Here is a 22,007-nt window from a genome sequence, read left to right on the forward strand (position 1 = left end):
ACAACAGTCATTGCTGAGTGTAACATTACATTAGATCTGCTCATTTCGCAACAAATTAACTTTTTATGTGCATGGCACATTATAACCAAACACAATTCTGTTGCACTTATGAAGGCAGTAGCCCATCAGAGGTATTTAGATTAGTCACTACTGACTGATTTCTGCACTCACAAATAATACACATATGCAAATATAAGAGAATCATTTTGCAGGTAGGCAACTTCACTGAACTGCTGATGGGGAACACTTTATTTCCAGGTTGCGTCTTAAATTATATTCTATGCAAATAAAAAAATCTTAATAAAATTCATAAAAACGGTCAATTAAATCTTTTTTTTAAATTACTAATTGTGTAAAATAATCTTATTTCAAACCAAAAACATTATTATTTTACTTACCCCAAGGCCACTTAATTTTGACTTATTGTTTCTGAAAATTAAACAGTATTTTTACTTGTTTAGAAAATGCTACTTGATTTAAGACTTTTTAGATACTGGAAACGAACTGGAACTGGAAACGAGAATAATTAATGTAAATAAACACACTTAAGCTCTGTGAAAATTATTCCTTGCGCAGTGCTTAATTCATTTCTTTATTTTCTTTTTGGCTTAGTCCCTTTATTAATCCGGGGTTGCCACAGAGGAATAAACCGCCAACTTATCTAGCACATGTTTTACACAGCGGATGCCCTTTCAGCCGCAACCCATATCTGGGAAACATCCATACACACTCATTAACACTCAAACACTACGTACAATTTAGCCTCCCCAAATCACCTGTACCACATGTCTTTGGACTGTGGGGGAAACTGGAGCACCCTGAGGAAACCCACGTGAACTCAGAGAGAACATGCAAACTCCACACAGAAACACCAACTGACCCAGCCGAGGCTCGAACAAGCGACCTTCTTGCTGTGAGGCGACAGCACTACCTACAGTGCTTAATTGTAAAGTAAAATAAAATAAAATAAAAAAACTCAAAGTGTTGGGTGAAACTGAAACATCAAGACACCTTAGGAATGATACAGTCTATAGGGAACATCAACCATGGGTTAGACAACAGATTAGCACATGAGAAAGCCCACAGGGAGAATAAAGAGTAGAGTAAACAAGGAGACTAACAATGGAGAACAGGTGGGGTAAAAAAATCAATAGTCAGGTAATGAGGGATTGGCAAGGTTAGACAATAGACAGGAGAACACATGGCACATTGAAACAAACAACACAAAGCCCAGCGGTCAGAGAAAACACAGTCAGTGAGAGCTCACAGCAACTGCTTGTCCACACAAAACATGATGACAAGAAAGCACACAGTTGATTAACATGAAACATGTAAACATGAACCACAATAGTAACTGGCCAATGAAAACATAAACCAGCTGCTCAACAATAACACTAGAAAAGAGCACATGGTGAGTGAAAGAGCATACACACCGTGCTCAGAATAAAGACACAATGCTCTGTACAAAACAGCTCACATCAACAAAGCCATCAGCCATCAACATCAACAAACTATATGGCTTAAGCTCATCCAAAACTAGGAAAAAATTGCATTTGATTGTAGCCAGAATATGATATGCCACACTTCAAACATATAAATACCCAAGGCCAGTGGTCCTCAACCTTTTTATCACAACGGACCGGGGGGGCGGGGATGAAGGGTTTTATGTAGATTGCTAGACTGACATAAACTGTTTTCTCAGAGGATGACAAACTAACAAAACACCGCTGCAACTCTGATACAACTTTTATTCAAAGAGAAACAACAAAAACAAAGAAAAAACAAAAAGCACTGCAGTATTTGGGTGCTCTGTGATATAATTAGTGCTATTAAAATGTGTATTCCCTACAAAGTATGAAGCTGAGCAGTTAGTTCTTGTCACATGACTCTGTGTTCTCAAAGCATTTTGAAAAGCTGAGATATTTTTAATATAGGCTCATTCTGAAAACGTAGCCCTATATACATTTCTGGAGATCATGAATTATGTAGCCAGAGGTACGTATGGGTGTATCTCATATTTAAATTAAACACTATGGGGTGGTATGACACTTTCCTGCTGTTACCAGTTTGTTCAGTTAGCTCGCCATGTATGACGGGTCTCAAGTCCACCAAAGAACGTTTCCAGAAAGTGGGTAAGACAAAAACCGATCCCAAAAAAATAAAATAAACAAGTAAATAACAGGGTTGGAATGTGGTAAATTCTGAGAAAATTCAGAGATTTTCTCTGGTGGATTTGCGAAAACAAAATCTGCAAAAAAATAGTTTTGGAGCTCTCCAGTAATGTGTATATAGCGGTACGTTTTCAGAATGAGCCTAGGTTGGATGTTTTCAACTCGGGGTGCCTGGAAAGTGCGAACAAGGCATGACTGGAAATGGAGGCACGGAAAATACATGATTTTTGAATGGCCCCTAAAGCCATCGTCATTTGAGATCGCCAGCAGTTGATCTTCTTCTTGTACAGACATGCTGGATTCACCAGATTTGTTGAGAAATGGGTTGCGGATCCATTCCTTGGCAATTTGAGGGTCCGTCACATGGCCTTTTCCCCTTCACAAAGAAATTTTCCAAAGACATCTGTTTCTTACTGATTTTGTTAGCTAGTGCGTTTGATTTTGGTGCTCAAGTGACAGAGTATACAGTAATTTTTCTAAATAAAATATTTTTCATAATAAAAGATCGTTCAGATTCAGATAATAAATGAAATTTAAATAATTCATGACTTCTTGTGCAGCCCGGTATCAGTTGATTCACCGGTCTATGGTCTGGGGATTAGGGACCACTGCCCTAGGCTATTTATATTCTACAATGGTTGTATAAACATGAGTGCCACCACTCAGCAGCATTAAACTGCTTTTTAAATGGAGATGGATGCAGCTTCTCATCCACCATTGTGCTGAATAAACTTTATTGCCAACTCAGCTTGTTGAAAGTATAAGACAAAAAAGAAAACTGATATATTTAATAAAAATGTCCCTTACTAATTAAATGCTTCTGGTAAATGCAAAATGTTGGCCATTGATAAAACAAAAAAGTTAAATTGTGACCCAAGTTTAATGGAACTGTCAGGAGAGTCTTCTGAAAACCCATCAAATTCAGACAGAGAAGGTTAACACCAGACTATTAACATTTTAAAGCAGAGACATCTTGGTGGCCTGAGCAAAATACTAATAGACCTGGAGAGGAAGAGTGTGTGGGAGAGAGAGGAAGAGGACACTTAGCATTAAGAGTGAGTTTCTTATACATGCTGCCCAGAGATGTGACACCAATCAGATGGATGATCTACTCAGCTAGTTTGTTTAAATACAGATGCTGTAGGTATGGCACCAATTAGTTGGTCAAGCAGTTCATTCAGGATCCATTCAGATAAAACAGTAATTTCTATTGAAATTTGATAAATCAACTGTGTTAATTCTGTTCTCATAATTCTGACTGTCAACCTCTGTTTGTCTGTGTGGAGAGGACATTTACTGCTTAAAGCATTGTCAGTTCTTCTCATACGTGACATTTTGTTTCCCCCATCATTTATATTTGACTTCTAGTGAGAGTTCATTCGTTCCCTTGTTTTCACAATTCTGCTCTTGCCATCAGCACAGCGCATGCAAATGCTACTGACCCGCTGGCCTTCCCCCCTTCTTCTTGTCCTCTTTGAAGTGACCTTGCCTCTTATCTGTATGACATCTCTACATTCAGCTGAAGTTAAACACAATATAGAAAAACAGGCCACATCTGTAATTATGTTCATGTATTTATTGACAATTGATTAAGAAAAAACTAAGGAGAGACTTATATAAGTAATAATTATTTCCATAATTGAGTTTAGGCCTTTGTAAGGACCTGTTATTCTGTCATTTTGTCATTCTGATGCCATTCCAAAGCATGAATTACTTTTGACATCACATGCAGTTCTTATAATGTTATGCAGTGTATAGGGTTGTCAACCTCTAAAACTGAGCAATTTATTTGCGGCCGGCATGTGAAATCTGCCTCACAATCAAGTTCATCTGCATGAGGGATGTGCCTTGAATTGTTTTTGCACTAATAAGTTTGTCTGAAGGGCTGCAACACTGGCGTAAGTCCATGTTTGAAAGTCAAATAATAAACGGAAGAGTTTGAACATTGCCAACAAACTACTGGGGACAAAAACAACTTAGGTTCACATTGACAAATGCAAAATTGGTCTTATTCAGTAATAAATGCTTTGATTATTTGGTCACATTAGGGATGGGATATACGACCATGCAGAATCTAGTGAAAACAGCAGAGACATCTTATGAACAAACAAGTTAGAAGACTTTTAATTCCCCAATCACCAATTTTATAAATTGCCATGGATATAATAGAATAAAAGTAAATAAATCAACATTTTTTAAGAGCTGGCAGGACTGAACGTCAAGCGTTATACATGTTTCTTTCAGTTTTATTCAGGTTTTATGTTTAATCATATGTTTTATGCTTAATATGCTTTTATTATTACAATACAATGTACATAAAAACAAATGGAAATACACATTTTGTTCTGTTTATTGTACATTTACTATTAACTTTACACTCTCTAAATACAGTCTGACACCGTCTACACTGTAAAAGCGCTATAGAAATAAAGATGAATTGAATTCTAAAGAAAATTATTTAACACAAAAGTGTTCATATTTTGAACATGAAGGGGACTCTGACAACAGTCAAAACGGGAACAAACAAATGTATAGAGGCAATCCAGAGTCGTGGTTAATATCAAAGTCCCTTTAAGGCAAGTCATTTCACTCGGCGGCCATTTTTGAAACCCCTCTCGGGCAGTATGCTCGGGCATTCAGTCTGAATGGGAAAAAACATAAAATTCTTAAACTGTTTGCCAAGCTTACAATTTAAATACAGATTTGGAATCACCAATAAACCAAAACAACAACCGTTGATTTGTTTCTAAACATTTAAAGTAAACAAAATCATCATGTATTCAGGTTGCCCGAGCTAATGCCATGCACACTTGAAAGGTAGATCACGACACCAACCTCATTTATGGCCATCCGTCTTACACATTATCATCCTCTGGATAATGATCGTCTGATCATGCTGCTCTTCTGAAGTAATTCACAACTTGGTCTTGATGGTGAATCTCCACCGGAAATGAAAATGACTCTGTGTTTGCATGGTTGTGGATGTTTGGGTAATTGCTGAGATTCCAGTGTGTTTATTGACCACCAAGCTGTCGTGAAAGCACAAGTCTGATCCCCCGGAGAAATGTCAATCTATAATGATTGATGATTGGTTCCTGTAGCAGTAGGTGGGGCTTCAATCGCCATATTGACCGTTACACTTGTCCCCATTCAAAACTATACGACTGACATGTCTTCTGTATTCTATAGTCTTTCTCAATACACAGTCAAATACAAAAAACAAACATGGCGAGGGCTAAAACACGGCAAGAGAAACACGTCGTAATGTTCACAGTAACAGATAAACAAAACTCAGCAATGAAAGTGTCAAAGTGAGCCGTATATATGTGTGGTGTAATCTGTCCATGAGCAGCTCCAGCTGGGTGTGCATGTGTAATCACAGGAGAACAGGAACAGGTGTGTGTGTGTGGTGCATGACAGTATTTGTAGTCCATGAAAGGGCGGATTTGAAGTTTGTTAGTGATCTGCGTGTTTACCAGCAATCTACAAGGATTAGATTACTGGTGGTTGTGACAATATTAATATTACCAACTTAATTTAACTAATTGTACTGTAAGGTACTAAACTTATTTTAACATAAAAGAGCTGATTTTAAGAGTACTGTCCCAGTGACAATCCCTTGTGTTTTTTTACAGTGTTTTATTTTATTGTGTTTTGTGTATATTATGTACATGGCACAATATATACTTTTCTACAATACAGTGAACTTTAGAGAAATTTCAAGCCACACTACTGCAAATAAACTATGTTAAGCTAAATTCATTAATTAAGCTGACCTGAAAAGCATGTCACAGTATGCAGATCCTACACACTAACAATATGAGTCTACATTTGTCCATGTATCCAATATTCTCCAATAGGTAGCTAGTATATTCTCATATGCTACAAGAACAATAGACAGAGTTTCCTATTGCTGATCATTGTGCAATAATATACTGCTTGACCCCTTTGTGAAGTAGTGAACTCCTTTTTAAATGTATACTTCTATGAACGTTGGATGTAGCGTGGGTGTATGCAAGGGCATAATTGACACATGAGTGGCTGATTGCCATTGGAAATGTGAACATCATATATAAACTATATCTCTTTCAATTGTAGATTATTTTGCATTTTATTGTATGTTGCTTCAAGAAAACCCCAATGTATCTTGAACACAACTGTCAAATAACAAAGTGTGAGGGGACGAATTTACCTTTTACAAAAAGTCTTCTTCCCCCTTGAGACTGACGCTTTGCCATGAGTTTATTTGAATGATTCTGTCACATAGTGGTTAATCGCTTCCTAATAGGGAATATTATCAGTGTATAATGACTTACATTTCCGTCCATTCATCATCCAATACTGTTTTATGTCATCAGATTTTTGTAATTTGCTCTATTGTTATGACACTTTTGTCATTCTTCCCCATCTTTTTTTGTAATTGTCTTTCGTAGTATTCTTCATAGTATTTTCTTTTGTTTTCAGTGTCACACAAACTTGAAATACTATAGTGTTCTTACTGTACAAAATGCCATACGTCACTGCATTTCTTTTTCTGAATCCTCCTTGTTGGAACATCTCGAAATAGAAAGGTGGTTGCTGATGTCAGCATCATTTTGTAGTAGAGTGTTTTTAAATATAGGCCAGCTTTACTTGACCTCTCTGCAGCACTGAGTGGGCAGGATTAAAGCTATATGAAAATTCCCTGAACTAAAATAGATCTCCGTTCCTCATTAAAACTCAAAGCGTAACATCCTCAGAGAGAGGAGAACATTTCCCAACATCTTGGTGCTTCATAAGCAATATGCTGTAAATTTGGGGTTTTCTCCACTGTCAGAGCACAGCAGCATAACATCTCTGAGTCAGACAGCAGCTGCTATTTATAAGCTCCATTGGCTGAGCTTGTAACTTCTGTTCTGCTGGCCTGGATTTACAGCTCTTTAGAGTATTTGCTCTGAATCTGCAGCTGTTAGAAATTGGTAAAGCTACTTCGTTGAAGATCCCTACTGCTGGAGTAACTGGCTAAACGCTGCAGATCTATAATTAAGTTGGAGTGATGCTGTAATTAGGCTGAGAGCAGTTTAGGAGAGATTGTGCTACTAATGTAATAATGATTGCAATGTCACTTTTTTAAAAATCTTTTGGGGTTGAGGTAATTTTCTAAATATGGGATTTTAATATAAATCTTACATATAAATGTTACAATCTAATTAAATGTAAATGTTAGATGTAAAAGTGGAAACTTAGTAGATGGTAAAAGCTGCAAAAAAAAAAAAAAACTCATGCAGTAATGTGTGTGACCTTTAGCTCTTGAGAAATGGAGAGAAGCCGTTTCTTTAATATACTTAAGCTTTTTTAATTGTTAAACCTGTTGTTTTCATTGCAATATATGTCACATGTAGATGTGATGCATGTGTTTTTCCTTCTTTATTGATGACACTGGTAAAAGACTCACTAAGTTTGCTTATTACTAAAAATAAACGATTTCCTTTAAAAAAAATACATTTATATTTTAGGACATTTTCAGAACATTTTCATGAGGAAAACAATGTGATCACATAATCATGAAAATATTTAATGTGAGTCCCACTTGTGTTAGTAATTATGGGATAGTAATTAGGCACAAAGTTAGGTCCATACATATTTGGACATCGACACAATTCTAAAATTTTGGCTTTATACACCAACACAATAGATTTGAAAAGAAACAGACAAGATGTGCTTTAACTGCAGACTGTCAACTTAAGCTGCGGTCACACTACAGTTTGTGTGTGCAAAATTCTGTTGTAAGATGCTGCAATAAGAGGTGGGATTAAATAAGATGATTAGATATTTTAAAAAGTGAGATTTGTCCATGTTTAAAATTTTTGTCCAGAGAGGTCATGTTTTGATCTTCGATTGGCCTCACGCGATCACGTTATGCAATTTCCCATTCGTGTGCATATGCATGGAAGTAAATGGGGAGAAAAAGTCAATTCAATTTGAGGGTATTTACATCCAAATCAGGTGAACACTGTAGGAATTACAACAGTTTGCATTTGTGCCTCCCACTTGTTAAGGGTCCAAAAGTAAATGGACAATTGCTTTATTCCCTCATTATCCAAATTACAATGAGTCGATAAAGGTCCAGAGTTCATTTCAAGTGTGCTATTTGCATTTGGAATCTGTTACTGTCAACTCTCAAGAAGAGATCCAAAGAGCTGTCATTATCAGTCAAGCAAGCCATCATTAGGCTGAAAATACAAAACAAACCCATCAGAGAGATAGCAAAAACATTAGGCATGGTCAAAAGAACTGTTTGGAACATTCTTAAAAAGAAAGAACGCACCAGTGAGCCATGTGTGTCAAAGTCAACAATCAAGAGAAGACTATACCAGTGTGAATACAGAGGGTTCACCACAAGATGTAAACCACTGGTGAGTCTCAAAAACAGGAAGGCCCGATTAGAGTTCTAAAAAAGCCTTCACAGTGCTGGAACAACATCCATGAGATCAAGATCAACTTGTACCAGAGTGATGGGAAGAGAAGAGTATGGAGAAGGAAAGGAACTGCTCATGATCCTGAGCAGTGAACCATGCTAGTTTAGTGACATGGCGTGGGCATGTATGGCTGTCAATGGAACTGGTTCTCTTGTATTCACTGATAATGTGACTGCTGACAAAAGCAGCAGGATGAATTCTGAAGTGTTTCAGGCAATATTTTCTGCTCATATTAAGAGCACCACCAGGAATGAAACCCGGCGTCTGGTGATGTCTATGCGTTCTAGACTTCAGGCTGTAATTGAATGCAAAGGATTTGCAAGCAAGTATTAAAAAGTTAAAGTTTGATTTATGATTATTGGTTCATTCTGTCTAATTACTTTTGGTCCCCTAACAAGTGGGAGGCACATATGCAAACTGTTGTAATTCTACAGCGCTCACCTGATTTGGTTGTAAAGACCCTCAGATTAAAGCTGACAGTCTGCAGTTAAAGCACATCTTGTTTGATTCATTTAAAATTCATTGTGTTGGTGTATAGAGCCAAAAATGTCAGAATTGTGTAGATGTCCAAATATTTATGGACCCAACTACGAACAAATGAAATCTCTCAAATTATTATAAAGCCAACATCAAGGGAACATTACATTACAGTTAAGGTTTTTATGATATTTTTAAATGATTTCTTGATATAGTTTGAGGATATTAGGACGTGTTTTCTAAAACCACAATTATTGTGATTAAAACCTAATAAAAAAAAAATTGTCAAGGCTGTTGATTAAACGTAATAATGTTTAGTTTCTTTTCAGTTCAAAAGATCTCAATGTATCATCAGGGATATCTTTTTATTTTACCTCAAAGTCCTTTAAACTTGCACGTAATAGATCAACAGGGACCACTGTTTTAGCTAAAAATCTTCATTGATGTTCTGCTGAAGGGAAAAAGTCACCTACATCTTGGACAGCCTGAGGGGAGACTTCATTAAAAGCAATTTGTCACTTGTAAAATTTGCTTTTTAAAGCTTGTCTGAACTAAATATGGCTACTGGCCCCTTATTTGCAGCATTATTCTGACATTTGGCATAATTGGACGCAATTTGCATGTTCAGTAGCACTGCACATTATAAAATAACATATTAAAGGTTAAACAAGAATTGGCTGCTTAATTACATAGTAGATGTTTGTGGAGGATGATATGACAATACAGCACAAATGAGCAGATTTTCTCAGGTCCTCGGCCTTTTGCTTCAAATAATCATTAAATGAGGTAGAAGTGCTTCTGCAAGAAATATCACAATTCGCCCTTGAACAGCACTTAATATTCTTTTCCTTTTTCCTTTTCAGGCACTTGGGTGACATTTGGAGGGCAGATTTCAGATGATGTAAGTGAGAATTGTTATTTTCTTCTCAACCTGTACTTGAAAAGTATGAACAATTCAACTCAGAGAGTAAAAGAGACAAGAAAAGCCTTCAGATGGCAGTTACTCTAAATTGTGTGTTTGTGAATGCACATGATGCAAAAGACTCTGACATGTTGTTCTAGAAGTTGTGTAAAATGTACACGCAGATGTTGTGGAATGGACAGTCACATCCACCCAGAGGACAAGTGAGGATGATAATTTGTTTCTGAGGGCATGTAAGTTTATATAAAACAGCCTGCTGTCCTCGAAGGAAGGGTTAAAATGACCTTTAGTCTCTACGGTCAAACAGCCCCTGCCTTTCTGTACTGTCTGTCAAGAGATAAAGCATGAGATGTTGGAATCATCACCCTGTCCTAAACAGACACACATCCAGTGTTGAGCAGAATGACTCAGCAAACTGTCATCTGAGTGGATCTGACTGGACTCGCAGCGTAGACTGACAGGGCAGTTTGTTTCTCTGCCGTCATCAGGGATTTGCTTTCTCTGCGGCATTAGGGTGTCAGAGGGTAACATCTGAATCAGGATTTTATGTTAGCACTCTGTGTGAGTAACAGTCTTGGACGGTGTGTGAAAGTAGGAGGAGGAGGATTAAAGGAAGTGTTAAGAGGCTTCTGTTAAATGAACGAGAGTTCATGTTGTGTTTAATATTGGTCTACAGGCTGTAAAAACTGCTCTTCTCTCAGTTCCTGCTCCTGTTTAAACATCAGCCATTATATTTGTGCTTTACTTTATAACCTATGGGCAAAATGTAGATTTAAAGTTCAAAAAGCCACACTGGAAAAATGTACCAACATTTTGCTCCCAAAGCATACAAATGCATCATATTTGCTGCAGTTCTAAGCTGAAATGAACACCAATAGTTTATATTCTTTTTACACAAGTTATGTTTACTGGGTATATTGTTTAATTTTGAGGACTTCCTCACAGTCTGTTGGACAATAATAAGTTATGTTTACATTCTGGTTACGTCACTTCTTTTCTCTGATTAGATAGGTATCTGATTTGTGAAAATAATTTAATTTACACTTGGCCACATAAGTATGTAAGGGATTTATAAAGCATAAATAGTTCTTACTTAAGATTAGGTCACAAAACTGCATGAAGTTGTTAATAAATCATTTATTAACATACATTTGCATTTAGCAGACACCTTTGTCCAAATCAACGTACAATTGTGGAGGTATTCAGCGATTCAAGAAAAAAAGCCAATGCATACAAGAAGTGCTAGTTATTTAAAGTAACTTGTTTGTGATCAGGGAATTTAGTGCTAGAGTAGGAGGTTTTTTTTTTTGAGAGAGAGAGAGAGAGAGAGAGAGAGAGAGAGAGAGAAAGTGCTTCTTATGGGTGATTTTTGGTATTATTCACTGGGGTTCAGGTGTTCTCTGAAAAGATGGGTTTCTAGTTGTTTGAATGATATCAGTGTATCCCCAAAGTGGAAATAAGAAGATCATTTCACCAGCGAGGAACATAAAAAGTAACTATTAGTATATGCCTGAATAATAAGATATAAATGTTAATTTGAACAGTTTATTAATCACTTACTTACTCATTTGGTTTTAGTTTATAAACAATGCAATACTTAATTTAGTAATGATGACAAATTTGTCATTAAGTAAGTATGAAAATACAATCATTAAGCACATTATTTGTTTATAAGATTCTCTGGTGATTCTGACACTATGGCGCTGTTTACACCTCACCATTTCTTGTGTTTTTCTGATTGGATAGCCACTGTTTTATTTTATTTTATTAGATCAATCTATTTTTGATTTGTCATTAAACGCTGAATCAGAACGACTGAAATCATTTCCTGTGTTTTTCTAAGTAAGGGTTAAAGTAGATCAAGTTGATTTTTATCACATATTATTATACAGCTCTCTGGAGTATTTTATATCATCGGCTGCATTTACACTGCATGGTTCAAGTGACCTATTTCCGATTTTTCTTCTCCCATGTGGCACAGATCGGACATAGCCCATGTATGTGTAAGCAGGAAAAAATAACATTATTACTCAAATCAGGTTCAGGCCTTGTTCGTATGTGAAAATGTATCTGATATGAATCGGATCTGTGTCCTCTTTTTTTTCCTGGTCATTGCATTTTTGCCATGTGGAGTGATACAACTCACATTTAAAAGATAATGTACTGTAAATGGGCCGTCAGAAAAATGCGATACAGTCACAAAATCGGAATTGACCATAAAGATCTGCAGTGTAAATGCAGCCATCTTGACCATCAGTGAATACATCCTTATACTTGCATCCATATTCATATTAATATGCTTGTCTATCACACCCTTGTTTTTGACTGAAAACAGCCATTTTGTGACTGAGATATATGCAGGTTTAATTGTGTTTAATTAAAGAATTTAACAATTATGCCTTAGAACAATGTTTTGTGGATAAATTTAAACATTTTGTGCCAAGTAGTCTTGTAAATCAAGATAGTTGTTTTTGCAGAACAAATATCTTTCAATTTTATGCATCTGGTATACTGACATTATGTTAGGGATAAAGTACATGCAGGAGGTTGTTATAGCAGAATAAAGCCAGACGGACTTATTGCCAGCCTCACAAGAATTAGATAGTTGTTGTGTAAGACTGAAGGGGTTTATTCTGCAAAAACAGCTGTCCTGGATGTACTTTATTCCACTTATTACATGGATACTTGCCACAAAACATAACATTAGACACAAAACATTGTTTTGAGCTGTAATACTTTATTAGTTCAATAATTAAATGCAAAGCTGACAGAAAGGAAAACAACTTAATGTTGCTGAATGGAGCATACACTAACCTCGTCATTAATCAGTCATAAGATGGCACCAAACAGTCAAAATCACAAAGGTGACAGAAACAAAACTGAATAGAGCATATACTTACCTACATATTATTCATTCACAAGACAGCACCAAAATGTCAAAAACTGTAACGTTGCAACATAATGTGATGTAAGTAAATGGATTTGAAATTGTACACTGACAGTCAAGGTGTTCCCAGTTGAGCATGTATTATTCCAACATGATCTCATGGCAATTTGTAACTTTTTGATTTAGTGGCTAATCCGTACAATTTAGTAAAATTTGCTCATCCCCCAATGACGGTTGGGTTTAGGGGCGGTGTTGGGTGCCACCCCTCTTTTTTAATATCATACATTTTCATATGACTGAATTTGTACGAATTAGCTACTAAACAAAACGTAAAATAGTTTCCTCGATGTCAGACTGGTTATTCAGCGGGTGTTATCTCAGAATAACATACCTTGGAGTATTAGAATTGAGTAATCAGGATAGTCATGTAATAATCTGCAATAACAACTGAATGGATCTATTTAATTCTTTACTTATTACACAGCTGTTTGAAATAATCAAATATCATATCAACACATTATCATTGCCATATAACCAATGCAAATATTTGGTAAAATGAAACAATTGGAAATACAAATCAGATCTCAGCAGTTGTCATTTATATCTAATATCCAAGGCTGTTGCACAAATCATCAGACATGGACTGACAGTGTTGAGGACAGTATTAAAATGGCTTTTGATTTTCACCTATTACTTATTGTCAGTTCAAAACACTGACTGTGTAAATGTTGCTATTGACCTGTAGGTTGCCACCTATTAGTGTAGCATCATCACAAGCTGTGCTCTTGATCTGTTAGCTTATTTTTAATATGCTTTTTGGCATTTTTCCATACCCCTCTTTCATCTCTGTCTTTGTGCCGAGGGTCACCTTCCTGGATGAGTAGCTCTTTATTGATGAGCTGGGAGATTTGTTGAACTTGACAGGGGGAAATGTAATTATGCCTTCCCATAAGAAAAGTTTAGGAGGAACTTAAAATTGAAGACACAATTTAGAATATCACAAAACTTAACAGGCATCAAGCCAAATTCTTTATGCCTATTTATGTATGGATTTACATTTTAAAATCAGAATTACGTATGGCTGCATTTTGTGCGCCATTTTAATGATGGCACAAAAGCATCAAGGGCATGTTCGAATCCGCTTTTGTTATTTTAAGGATGGAAAAATATGCTCTGCGCCGCGGTGCATAGTCTAACAGGATTGTGCTTATTCACTTACAAAGTTACAGGTGTGTTTTAAGCATTACGTGCATTAAACCAATCAGAGTCTCATCTCCCATTCCCTTAAAGAGTCAGTTGCAATGGCGCATTTGCTATTTTCATGACAGACTTTGTAAGTGGAAAAACTGAACGCTTCACTAGCAAGAAAACAATTAAACAGACCATCTGCAGCGCAAGGATAAAGAACAAGCCTCCTCTTATTGCCTTTACTTTCTCTTTCTTTATTTCGTAGATAAGGAAATGGTGTTGTACACACTCCGCTGAAGACATCCATTAGCCTACATAATTAATTTTGTTTGTTAAGCGCAAAGATTTGTTCCAAAACTATTTCTAATTTCAGTTCTAATTTACAGCAAATGAATGAATAAACAATAATAATGATTTGCTATATCCAAACACACGTCTTATGCCCCATATGGTCCAAAACCTGACAGGTGGATGAATCTAAGCTTTTTTTAATTAAACAAATATAAATCTGCATATAATAAATAAAACTGCTAATAATAATAACATTATACAAAAACAAGTTGTCATAAATAAACTAAAAAAAGCCCCCCGAGGTGAAGAAGGCATGGAGGTAGTGGTTTTTATATTTATGTTAAAAATAATAAATTTTGTAACATTTTAATCCTTTAATTCTTTTTCATTTGTAAAGATATTTCTGTAATGCTGTACATTTGTGTATTATTAAGCAATGTGTAAGCGAGGCGCACAACTAACATACTTTACGCTAGACTTTAGATCTGCTTTTAGCCAATGCACCTTAACACATGGGTGTTCCAGTCTAAAAAAGACATGAGTCCTCGAAGTGGAGCAAATGGATTTGCTATTTAAACAATGTGGTGGAAAACAGGAAAATTAAGGTTGAGTTGTCTGAAACTAGCAACACGTCAGGGCAAACGTCCTGGTTACGTACGTAACCCACGTTCCCCGAATAGGGAACGGAGACGTGTGTCTGTATTAAACAGACTTTTGGGAGTGCTTTAGACGACCAATCACTTCTGAAGATAAGAAAACAGGCCAATGAAATGCCAATTGAATTGGCGGAGCTTAGCTCCACAGCTGAAACTGATGAGCCAATTAGGGCTATATCAGTCGGCTGCTGGAGCCAGCTCATCAGAATTTGCCTGCTGAAGAGCCGATCGCTCAGCTCCCAGCTGGAGACTCAGGTGCTGTGGCAGTGGAGAAACACGTCTCCGTTCCCTATTCGGGGAACGTGGGTTACGTACGTAACCAGGACGTTCCCCTTCATATGGGAACTTCTATGTGTGTCTGTATTAAACAGACTTTTGGGAGACTGTATGGAAAGCGCCACAGCAGCTAAGCCTGTCGCGCTCCTGATGTGTAGTTTGGCAAGCCAAAGCGTGAGCGCACTGACATCACCAAGAGCGCAACCTTCCAACGTCCCCTAGGCCCAACATATTACCATTACATGGGAATAAAAGTTTTAATTCGGGGGTCGTAAGTGTGCTTTTACCTAGCTAATATAGACTAGGGATTTTGGAAATACGACGGGAGGGGAGGGACGCAGCGGAGACCACCTGCTACCCTAAAAGGGGAGACCTGTTGGTAAGGAGACATATGGACTAGCCCTAATGAGGGGGAGTGCTACATATGATAAGCTGGTTAGCGGTTTAGGGAAGACACGGGACCGCCTAATAAGGGGGAACACACCGTGGTAATAATGTATATGACATCACCAAATGGGGATGCACATAGCTGGCACCGATCCTCAATATGCGCTGAGCCATGCACTCGACTCCTCCGCTGAGTCGATGCTGGGGGCCTCGGAGGAATTCTCTAGGGTTCGCCTGGGAAGGGAAACTTACTAGTAGAATAGGAAAAAGCGCACGCATCTCCGGTTTAGGGAGCCTGGCGCAGCAAGCGTTTGTGACACCGAGCTTAATTCTCCCCCGATTGATTGGGATTTCCCAATAACCGGGAGAAAACTGCTCCACTCGGAGGTTATAAAACCTCGCAAATGTGTTAGGTGTCGCCCAACCCGCAGCTCTGCAGATATCTGTGAGAGAGGCGCCGCGTGCTAACGCCAATGAGGAAGCGACACCTCTAGTGGAGTGCGCTCTCACGCTAGGAGGGCGCGGCTCGCCCTGGCATTGATAAGCGAGGGCGATGGCATCAACTAACCAGTGGGCCAACCTCTGTTTTGACACGGCACTTCCCTTCTGCCGGCCACCATAACAGATAAAGAGCTGTTCACATGATCTTACATTTTGCGTTCGTTCCACGTAAAGGCGCAAAGCGCGAACGGGACAAAGCAGTGAGTGGGCTGAGCCTGCCTCCTCCGCAGGCAGCGCTTGCAGGTTCACCACCTGATCTCTAAATGGGGTGGTAGGAACCTTGGGCACATAGCCAGGTCGGGGTCTCAGGACAACGTGAGAGTAACCCGGCCCGAATTCAAGGCACGATTCGCTGACCGAAAATGCCTCCAGATCCCCAACTCTCTTGAATGGCGCCAATGCGATCAGCAGAGCTGTCATAATGACAGAATACCGAATCGAGTGGCTAAAACAGATCTCTCTGCAGACCCACCAGGACTAAAGAGAGATCCAAGAGGTCATGAGAGGGGGGCGGGATGGATTTAATCGCCGCGCGCCTCTGAGGAATCGGATGATTAGATCATGCTTCCCGAGCGTGTTGCCATCCACCGCGTCATGATGAGCGGAGATGCAGCCACGTAAACCTTCAGTGTGGAGGGTTACAGCCTTCCTTCAGGATAAGCTGGAGCGTAGGCTAACACAATGCTAATCTGGCAAGTTCGGGGGTCTTCTCGGGGAGAAGCGCACCACTCAGAGAATAGACTCCACTTCAGGGCGTAGGCATGCCTCGTAGAGGGTGCTCTAGCCTGAGTGATGGTGTTAAGTACCGCGGGCGGTAAGTCACCAAAGTCCTCCGCGCTCCGTCTATGGACCACACGTGGAGGTTCCAGAGATCTGGGCGTGGGTGCCAGATGGTGCCCCGTCCCTGAGAGAGGAGGTCCTCCCTTAGGGGAATGCGCCAAGGAGGGGCCGCCGCGAGGAGTGTGAGCTCCGAAACCCAGGTCCGGTTGGGCCAGAGGGGCGCAACAAACAAGACCTGCTCCTCGTCCTCCCTGACTTTGCACAAAGTTTGTGCGATTAGGCTCACTGGGGGAAACGCATATTTGCGCGTGCCCGATGGCCAGCTGTGAGCCAGTGCATCCGTGCCGAGGGGGGCCTCGGTCAGGGAATAAAACAGCTGGCAATGTGCGTTCTCGGTGGAAGCAACAGATCAATCTGGGCTTCCCCAAAGCGCGCCCATATCAGCTGGACCGAATCGGGGTGGAGTCTCCACTCTCCTCGGGACACTAGCTGCCGTGAGAGCGCATCGGCTGCACGGTTGAGCTCGCCCGGGATGTAAATGGCACGCAGTGATTTCAGCCGCGTGTGACTCCAAAGGAGCAGACGGCGAGCGAGCTGAGGCATGCGGCGAGAGCGCATACCCTCCATATGGTTGATATAAGCCACCGCCGCCATGCTGTCCGTCCTGACCAGCATGTGTTTCTGCTCCAACACCGGAAAAAAGCGGCGGAGAGCCAGATACACTGCCAACAGCTCCAGGCAGTTGATATGCCAATGCAGGCAGGGTCCGGACCACGAACCCGCGGCTGCATGCTAGTTGCACACGGCCCCCCAGCCCGTGCTGGAGGCATGTGTCATTACGACAACGACAACATGCCTGGATACTAGCCCTAGGGGCACTCCGGCCCGTAGAAAAGCCAGATCCGTCCAGGGGCTGAGGGTGCGGAGACACAGCAGAGTGATGTTCACCCGGTGCGTACCCGTCTGGGGACTCGATCGCGAAGCCAACGCTGAAGTGGTCTCATATGAAGCAAACCGAGCCCTGAGACCGCGGCTGCGGATGCCATATGCCCCAGGAGCCTCTGAAAACATTTCAGTGGGACCACTATTTTCCTGTGGAGCTCGTTACACAGGGAAGCATTAGCCTGGCGCGCTCCTCGGAGAGGCGCGCAACCATAGCAACCGAATCCAGCTCCAGCCCGAGGTAAGAGATCCTCTGCACAGGGCAAAGTTTGCTCTTCTCTCGGTTGACCTGAAACCCCAACTGGTCGAGGTGCCGAAGCACTTTGACTCTGTGCATAATCAACTGATCGCGAGAGGAGGCTAGAGCCAGTCATCGAGATAGTTGAGTGTGCGGATGCCCGCAAGCCGCAGTGGCGCAGAGCACCCTCCGCGAGCTTGGTGAAAACCCGCGGAGACAGAGAGAGCCCGAAGGGGAGGACTTTGTACTGCCACGCTCGTCCTTCGAACGCAAACCGGAGAAAAGGGTGGTGGCGTGGAAGAATAGAGACATGAAAATACGCGTCCTTCAGGTCTATGGCTGCAGACCAATCTTGTGGACGGACGCTCTAAATGCTTTCAGAATGCTTACGCAGAAACGCTTGCTTCAGTGTAAATGACAGTTCAGTCTGCGCAGATCTAGGATTGGTTTTAACCCCCCGCTCTTTTTTGGGCACGATGAAATACGGGCTGTAGAACCCGGACTCCATCTCGGCTGGAGGGACCTGCTCGATTGCGTCCTTCGCCAGGAGGACCGCAATCTCCTCTCGCAAGACAGGGGCGCTCACGGGGATCACCCTCGTGAAAAGGACACCCGTGAACTTGGGAGGGCGAATAGCGAACTGAATCGCATAGCCGAGTCTGACCGTCCGTATGAGCCACCGCGATGCGCTGGGCAGCGCTAACCAGGCTGGCAGAGCGCGCGCTAATGGCACCATCGGAGCGATCACTGACGTGCCAGTGGAGGGGCAGCTCGGGATGGGAGTGCTCATCCCGGGAAGCGGTGTGTCCCGGGGAAGAGCTGAAAATAAGAGAATTTCTCTTACCCCCCTCCCTGGATCCCGCGGTGAGGCCAGAGTGAGAGAAAGGAGTCCGTCCTGCTGCACTCTGAGGGCCTGAGGCGAAGGGTCCCGGTGCTGCGAGCTGAAAGGCGGAGCGTCCCAGACTGGCATCCGGAGAGAGAGGAAACTGCTCTTTTGGAAATTTGGTTGCCGCCAGCCCAGGGGCCGGCAGCGAGGAGTTTAAAGTCGTTGTGGACTGATTTAATAATCCTCGGCCCCCCACCGAGGAAAGAGCAGGTCCCCTCTTTTCCGAATGGCCCGTCCCAGGAACGCTTCGCGGTCCGTTTACTGGACTTAGCGGCGCCCTGGGGCGGGGGCGTTGCAGTCCCGCGGGAGGCTCGGCATTGCCGCCTGGCCAGAGCGGGCAGCGAAAGCGGAGCAGATGAAGCCGCGGGTGGACGCCCTCGGCAAAGAGCAACCGCAGCGGAAGGGGCAGCGGGAGGAGCAGTTTTTCGAGCCCGCTGATAGATGACCTCGCCTTGGACTGCTTTTCACCGCGGAGAATTCCTGGGTGAACTCCCCGACGGTGTCGCCGAAAAGGCCAGCCTGGGATACGGGAGCGTTAAGAAAGCAAGCTTTGTCAATGTCTCTCATATCGCCAAGCTCAGCCAGGGGTGGCATTCCTGGACCACTAATGTGGCCATCGTCTTCCCCAGGGCACGAGCAGCCGATTTAATAGTCATGAGAGCATAATCGGTTGCCGTGCGGAGCTCATGCAGCAAGCCTGGGGGAGAACCGCCCTCCTGCATCTTGGCCAGCTTCTCGGCTTGGTAGCGTTGATAGGTGGCCATAGCGTGCAGAGCGGAGGTGGCCTGGCCCGCAGCAGTGCAGGCTCTGGCCGTGAGAGACTCAGATAACCTGCACGCTTTGGAAGGGAGTGAGGGCGGACCTCTCCGAGTGGAGCAGCTCTGCGGACAGAGCACGCTCCACCTGGGGAATCGCCTCATAACCCCTGGCCGCTCTGTCATCGAGGGAGGTGAGAGCGGGAGCGCACGAGGACCGGGCAGAAAAAGGTGCCCTCCATGCCTGCGTGAGCTCTCTGTGTACCTCCGGGAAGAAGGGGCCGGGGGGGTCTAGAAGGCTTCGCCTTCTTCACCCCCACGTAACACCATCTAAGCGGTCCGGCCGCGGTTCTGGGGGACAAGCCATCTCCAGTCCCACGGCCGAAGCAGCCCGGAATAACACGGCTAACATGTCCGACTCCAGATCCGAAACCTCACTGACAACCCCGGAGGGTGGCAGGGGGTCCGGATCTTCATCAGAGCATGTCAGCCCGCCCTCCGATGCAGCGATGGACATCACGTCCCCGGTGTCATCTAATGAGAGCGCGGCCAACCCAGAGGATGGACCAGCGCTAACACTCGAAGCAGAAACAGAGCGCACTGACGAGGAGCGAGGGGTCCGCGGGCCTGAAGGCGAAGGATTAGCCTCCACTGTAACCCTCAGGCCTGCCCGAGTGCTAACCGCTTGGCGGGGAGCAGCAGGGGTGACTTGCCCTAATAAAAGAGCTCGCCGCGACCTCAGTTGCGCAACAGTCAAGCCATCGCAATGCGGGCAACTGTCCGCGAGCACCGCATCAACATGTTGGACCCCCAAGCATGTGACGCATTACTCGTGCCTGTCATCCGGGGAGAGGAAACCACCGCATCCAGAAACGCACGGTCGAAACGACATCTTTAAAAAGACGCGCTGCACGACCGTGTGCTCTCTTAGGGAATTCTGCTCTTTTAAAAAACTGCTCTTTCAGGTCACCAGCGAAACGCCAAGGGGACGGGAAACCCAGCTCGACCGCCGCTAGAACGTCTTCCCTCGCACTGGTGAGAATAATGCTTTCTTCAATGTTGGAAGTCAGCTCAGCAGAAGGGTTCTTCAGTCTCAGATCGGGTCTGAAGCAACAATTCTGATGAGCTGGCTCCAGCAGCCGACTGATATAGCCCTAATTGGCTCATCAGTTTCAGCTGTGGAGCTAAGCTCCGCCAATTCAATTGGCATTTCATTGGCCCGTTTTCTTATCTTCAGAAGTGATTGGTCGTCTAAAGCACTCCCAAAAGTCTGTTTAATACAGACACACGTAGAAGTTCCCATATGAAGGGGAACACGTCTTGTACCTTATTGCGCTGGGTGTATGATAGGGCCCTTTGTCTTTAAAATCAGCGCTACATGGTGGTATGACTCCGTTCCTTTTCAAGCTTACCAGCTGACTGCTTACCTCCATATAGACAGCTTTCCCACTGTTACCCGCTTGTCTAATAGCTTACCGTATACATTGGTGGACTTGAGACGCAGATAGGAGTTGACCACAAAGCGGGGTTCGAGTTCAGCAAAGAATGGTTCCAGAAAGTGGATAAAACAAAATCCAAAAAAATGATTAATTACCAAGTAAATAAGAGTATGAGAATAATGAGAATTTGGTAAAATGTGGTAAAAATCAGGCGAGGGTTTTTCTTTTTCTAGATTACTTTTTAAAGTACTGGGGTTGGGTTTAGGGAGGGGGGTGGGTGGGTCAATCAGTGCTTTTGAAAACACTATTGATTGGGTTTAGGTAAGAGGAAGGTGGGTCAGTTCATCGGTCAGTCAGTCAGTAAGTCAGTTGACACGAGAACAGCAGGCGCGAATGGCAATTGTGGGAGAAATTCGAGATCTCAAAAAGCGTACACAGCGGTAAATTCGCGAAAACAAAAACTTCAACAAAAAAAAATTTACATTTTCAGAATGAGCCTGGATTGCTTAATCCGATCATAAACCATAAATATCTGTGTCATGCCAGAACAAAGGGGTTAGAGAAACTTAATATGAAGATGGAACAAAGTTTTGTTCACCGCACACTTTCTATTTATAAGAGTAATTAAGACAGGAATGTTCAAACAGTAACTGCATGCAGTGATTTTGGAAAGTAATGCCATGTAATGTATGTTATCTTCAGAAAGCCTTTTTTAGATTTTAAAGAGTTTTCTTTTTTTCTTTTAAGTAAAAT

At 42.0% G+C, this 22,007-nt stretch overlaps 1 protein-coding gene across 2 annotated transcripts in view; it reads left to right on the top strand.

Annotated features, from left to right (window-relative positions):
* kcnab1a (potassium voltage-gated channel subfamily A regulatory beta subunit 1a) overlaps positions 1-22,007 on the top strand; it is a 227,981-nt gene that overhangs the window by 139,986 nt on the left and 65,988 nt on the right. For both annotated transcript variants that reach the window (XM_056478098.1, XM_056478099.1), the window contains exon 3: positions 9,970-10,007. In XM_056478098.1, the coding sequence (XP_056334073.1) occupies positions 9,970-10,007 (38 nt within the window). The remainder of the gene's footprint in view (positions 1-9,969; positions 10,008-22,007) is intronic.

This window comes from Danio aesculapii, chromosome 18 (assembly GCF_903798145.1).
Source record: "Danio aesculapii chromosome 18, fDanAes4.1, whole genome shotgun sequence".
Lineage (NCBI taxonomy): Eukaryota > Metazoa > Chordata > Actinopteri > Cypriniformes > Danionidae > Danio > Danio aesculapii.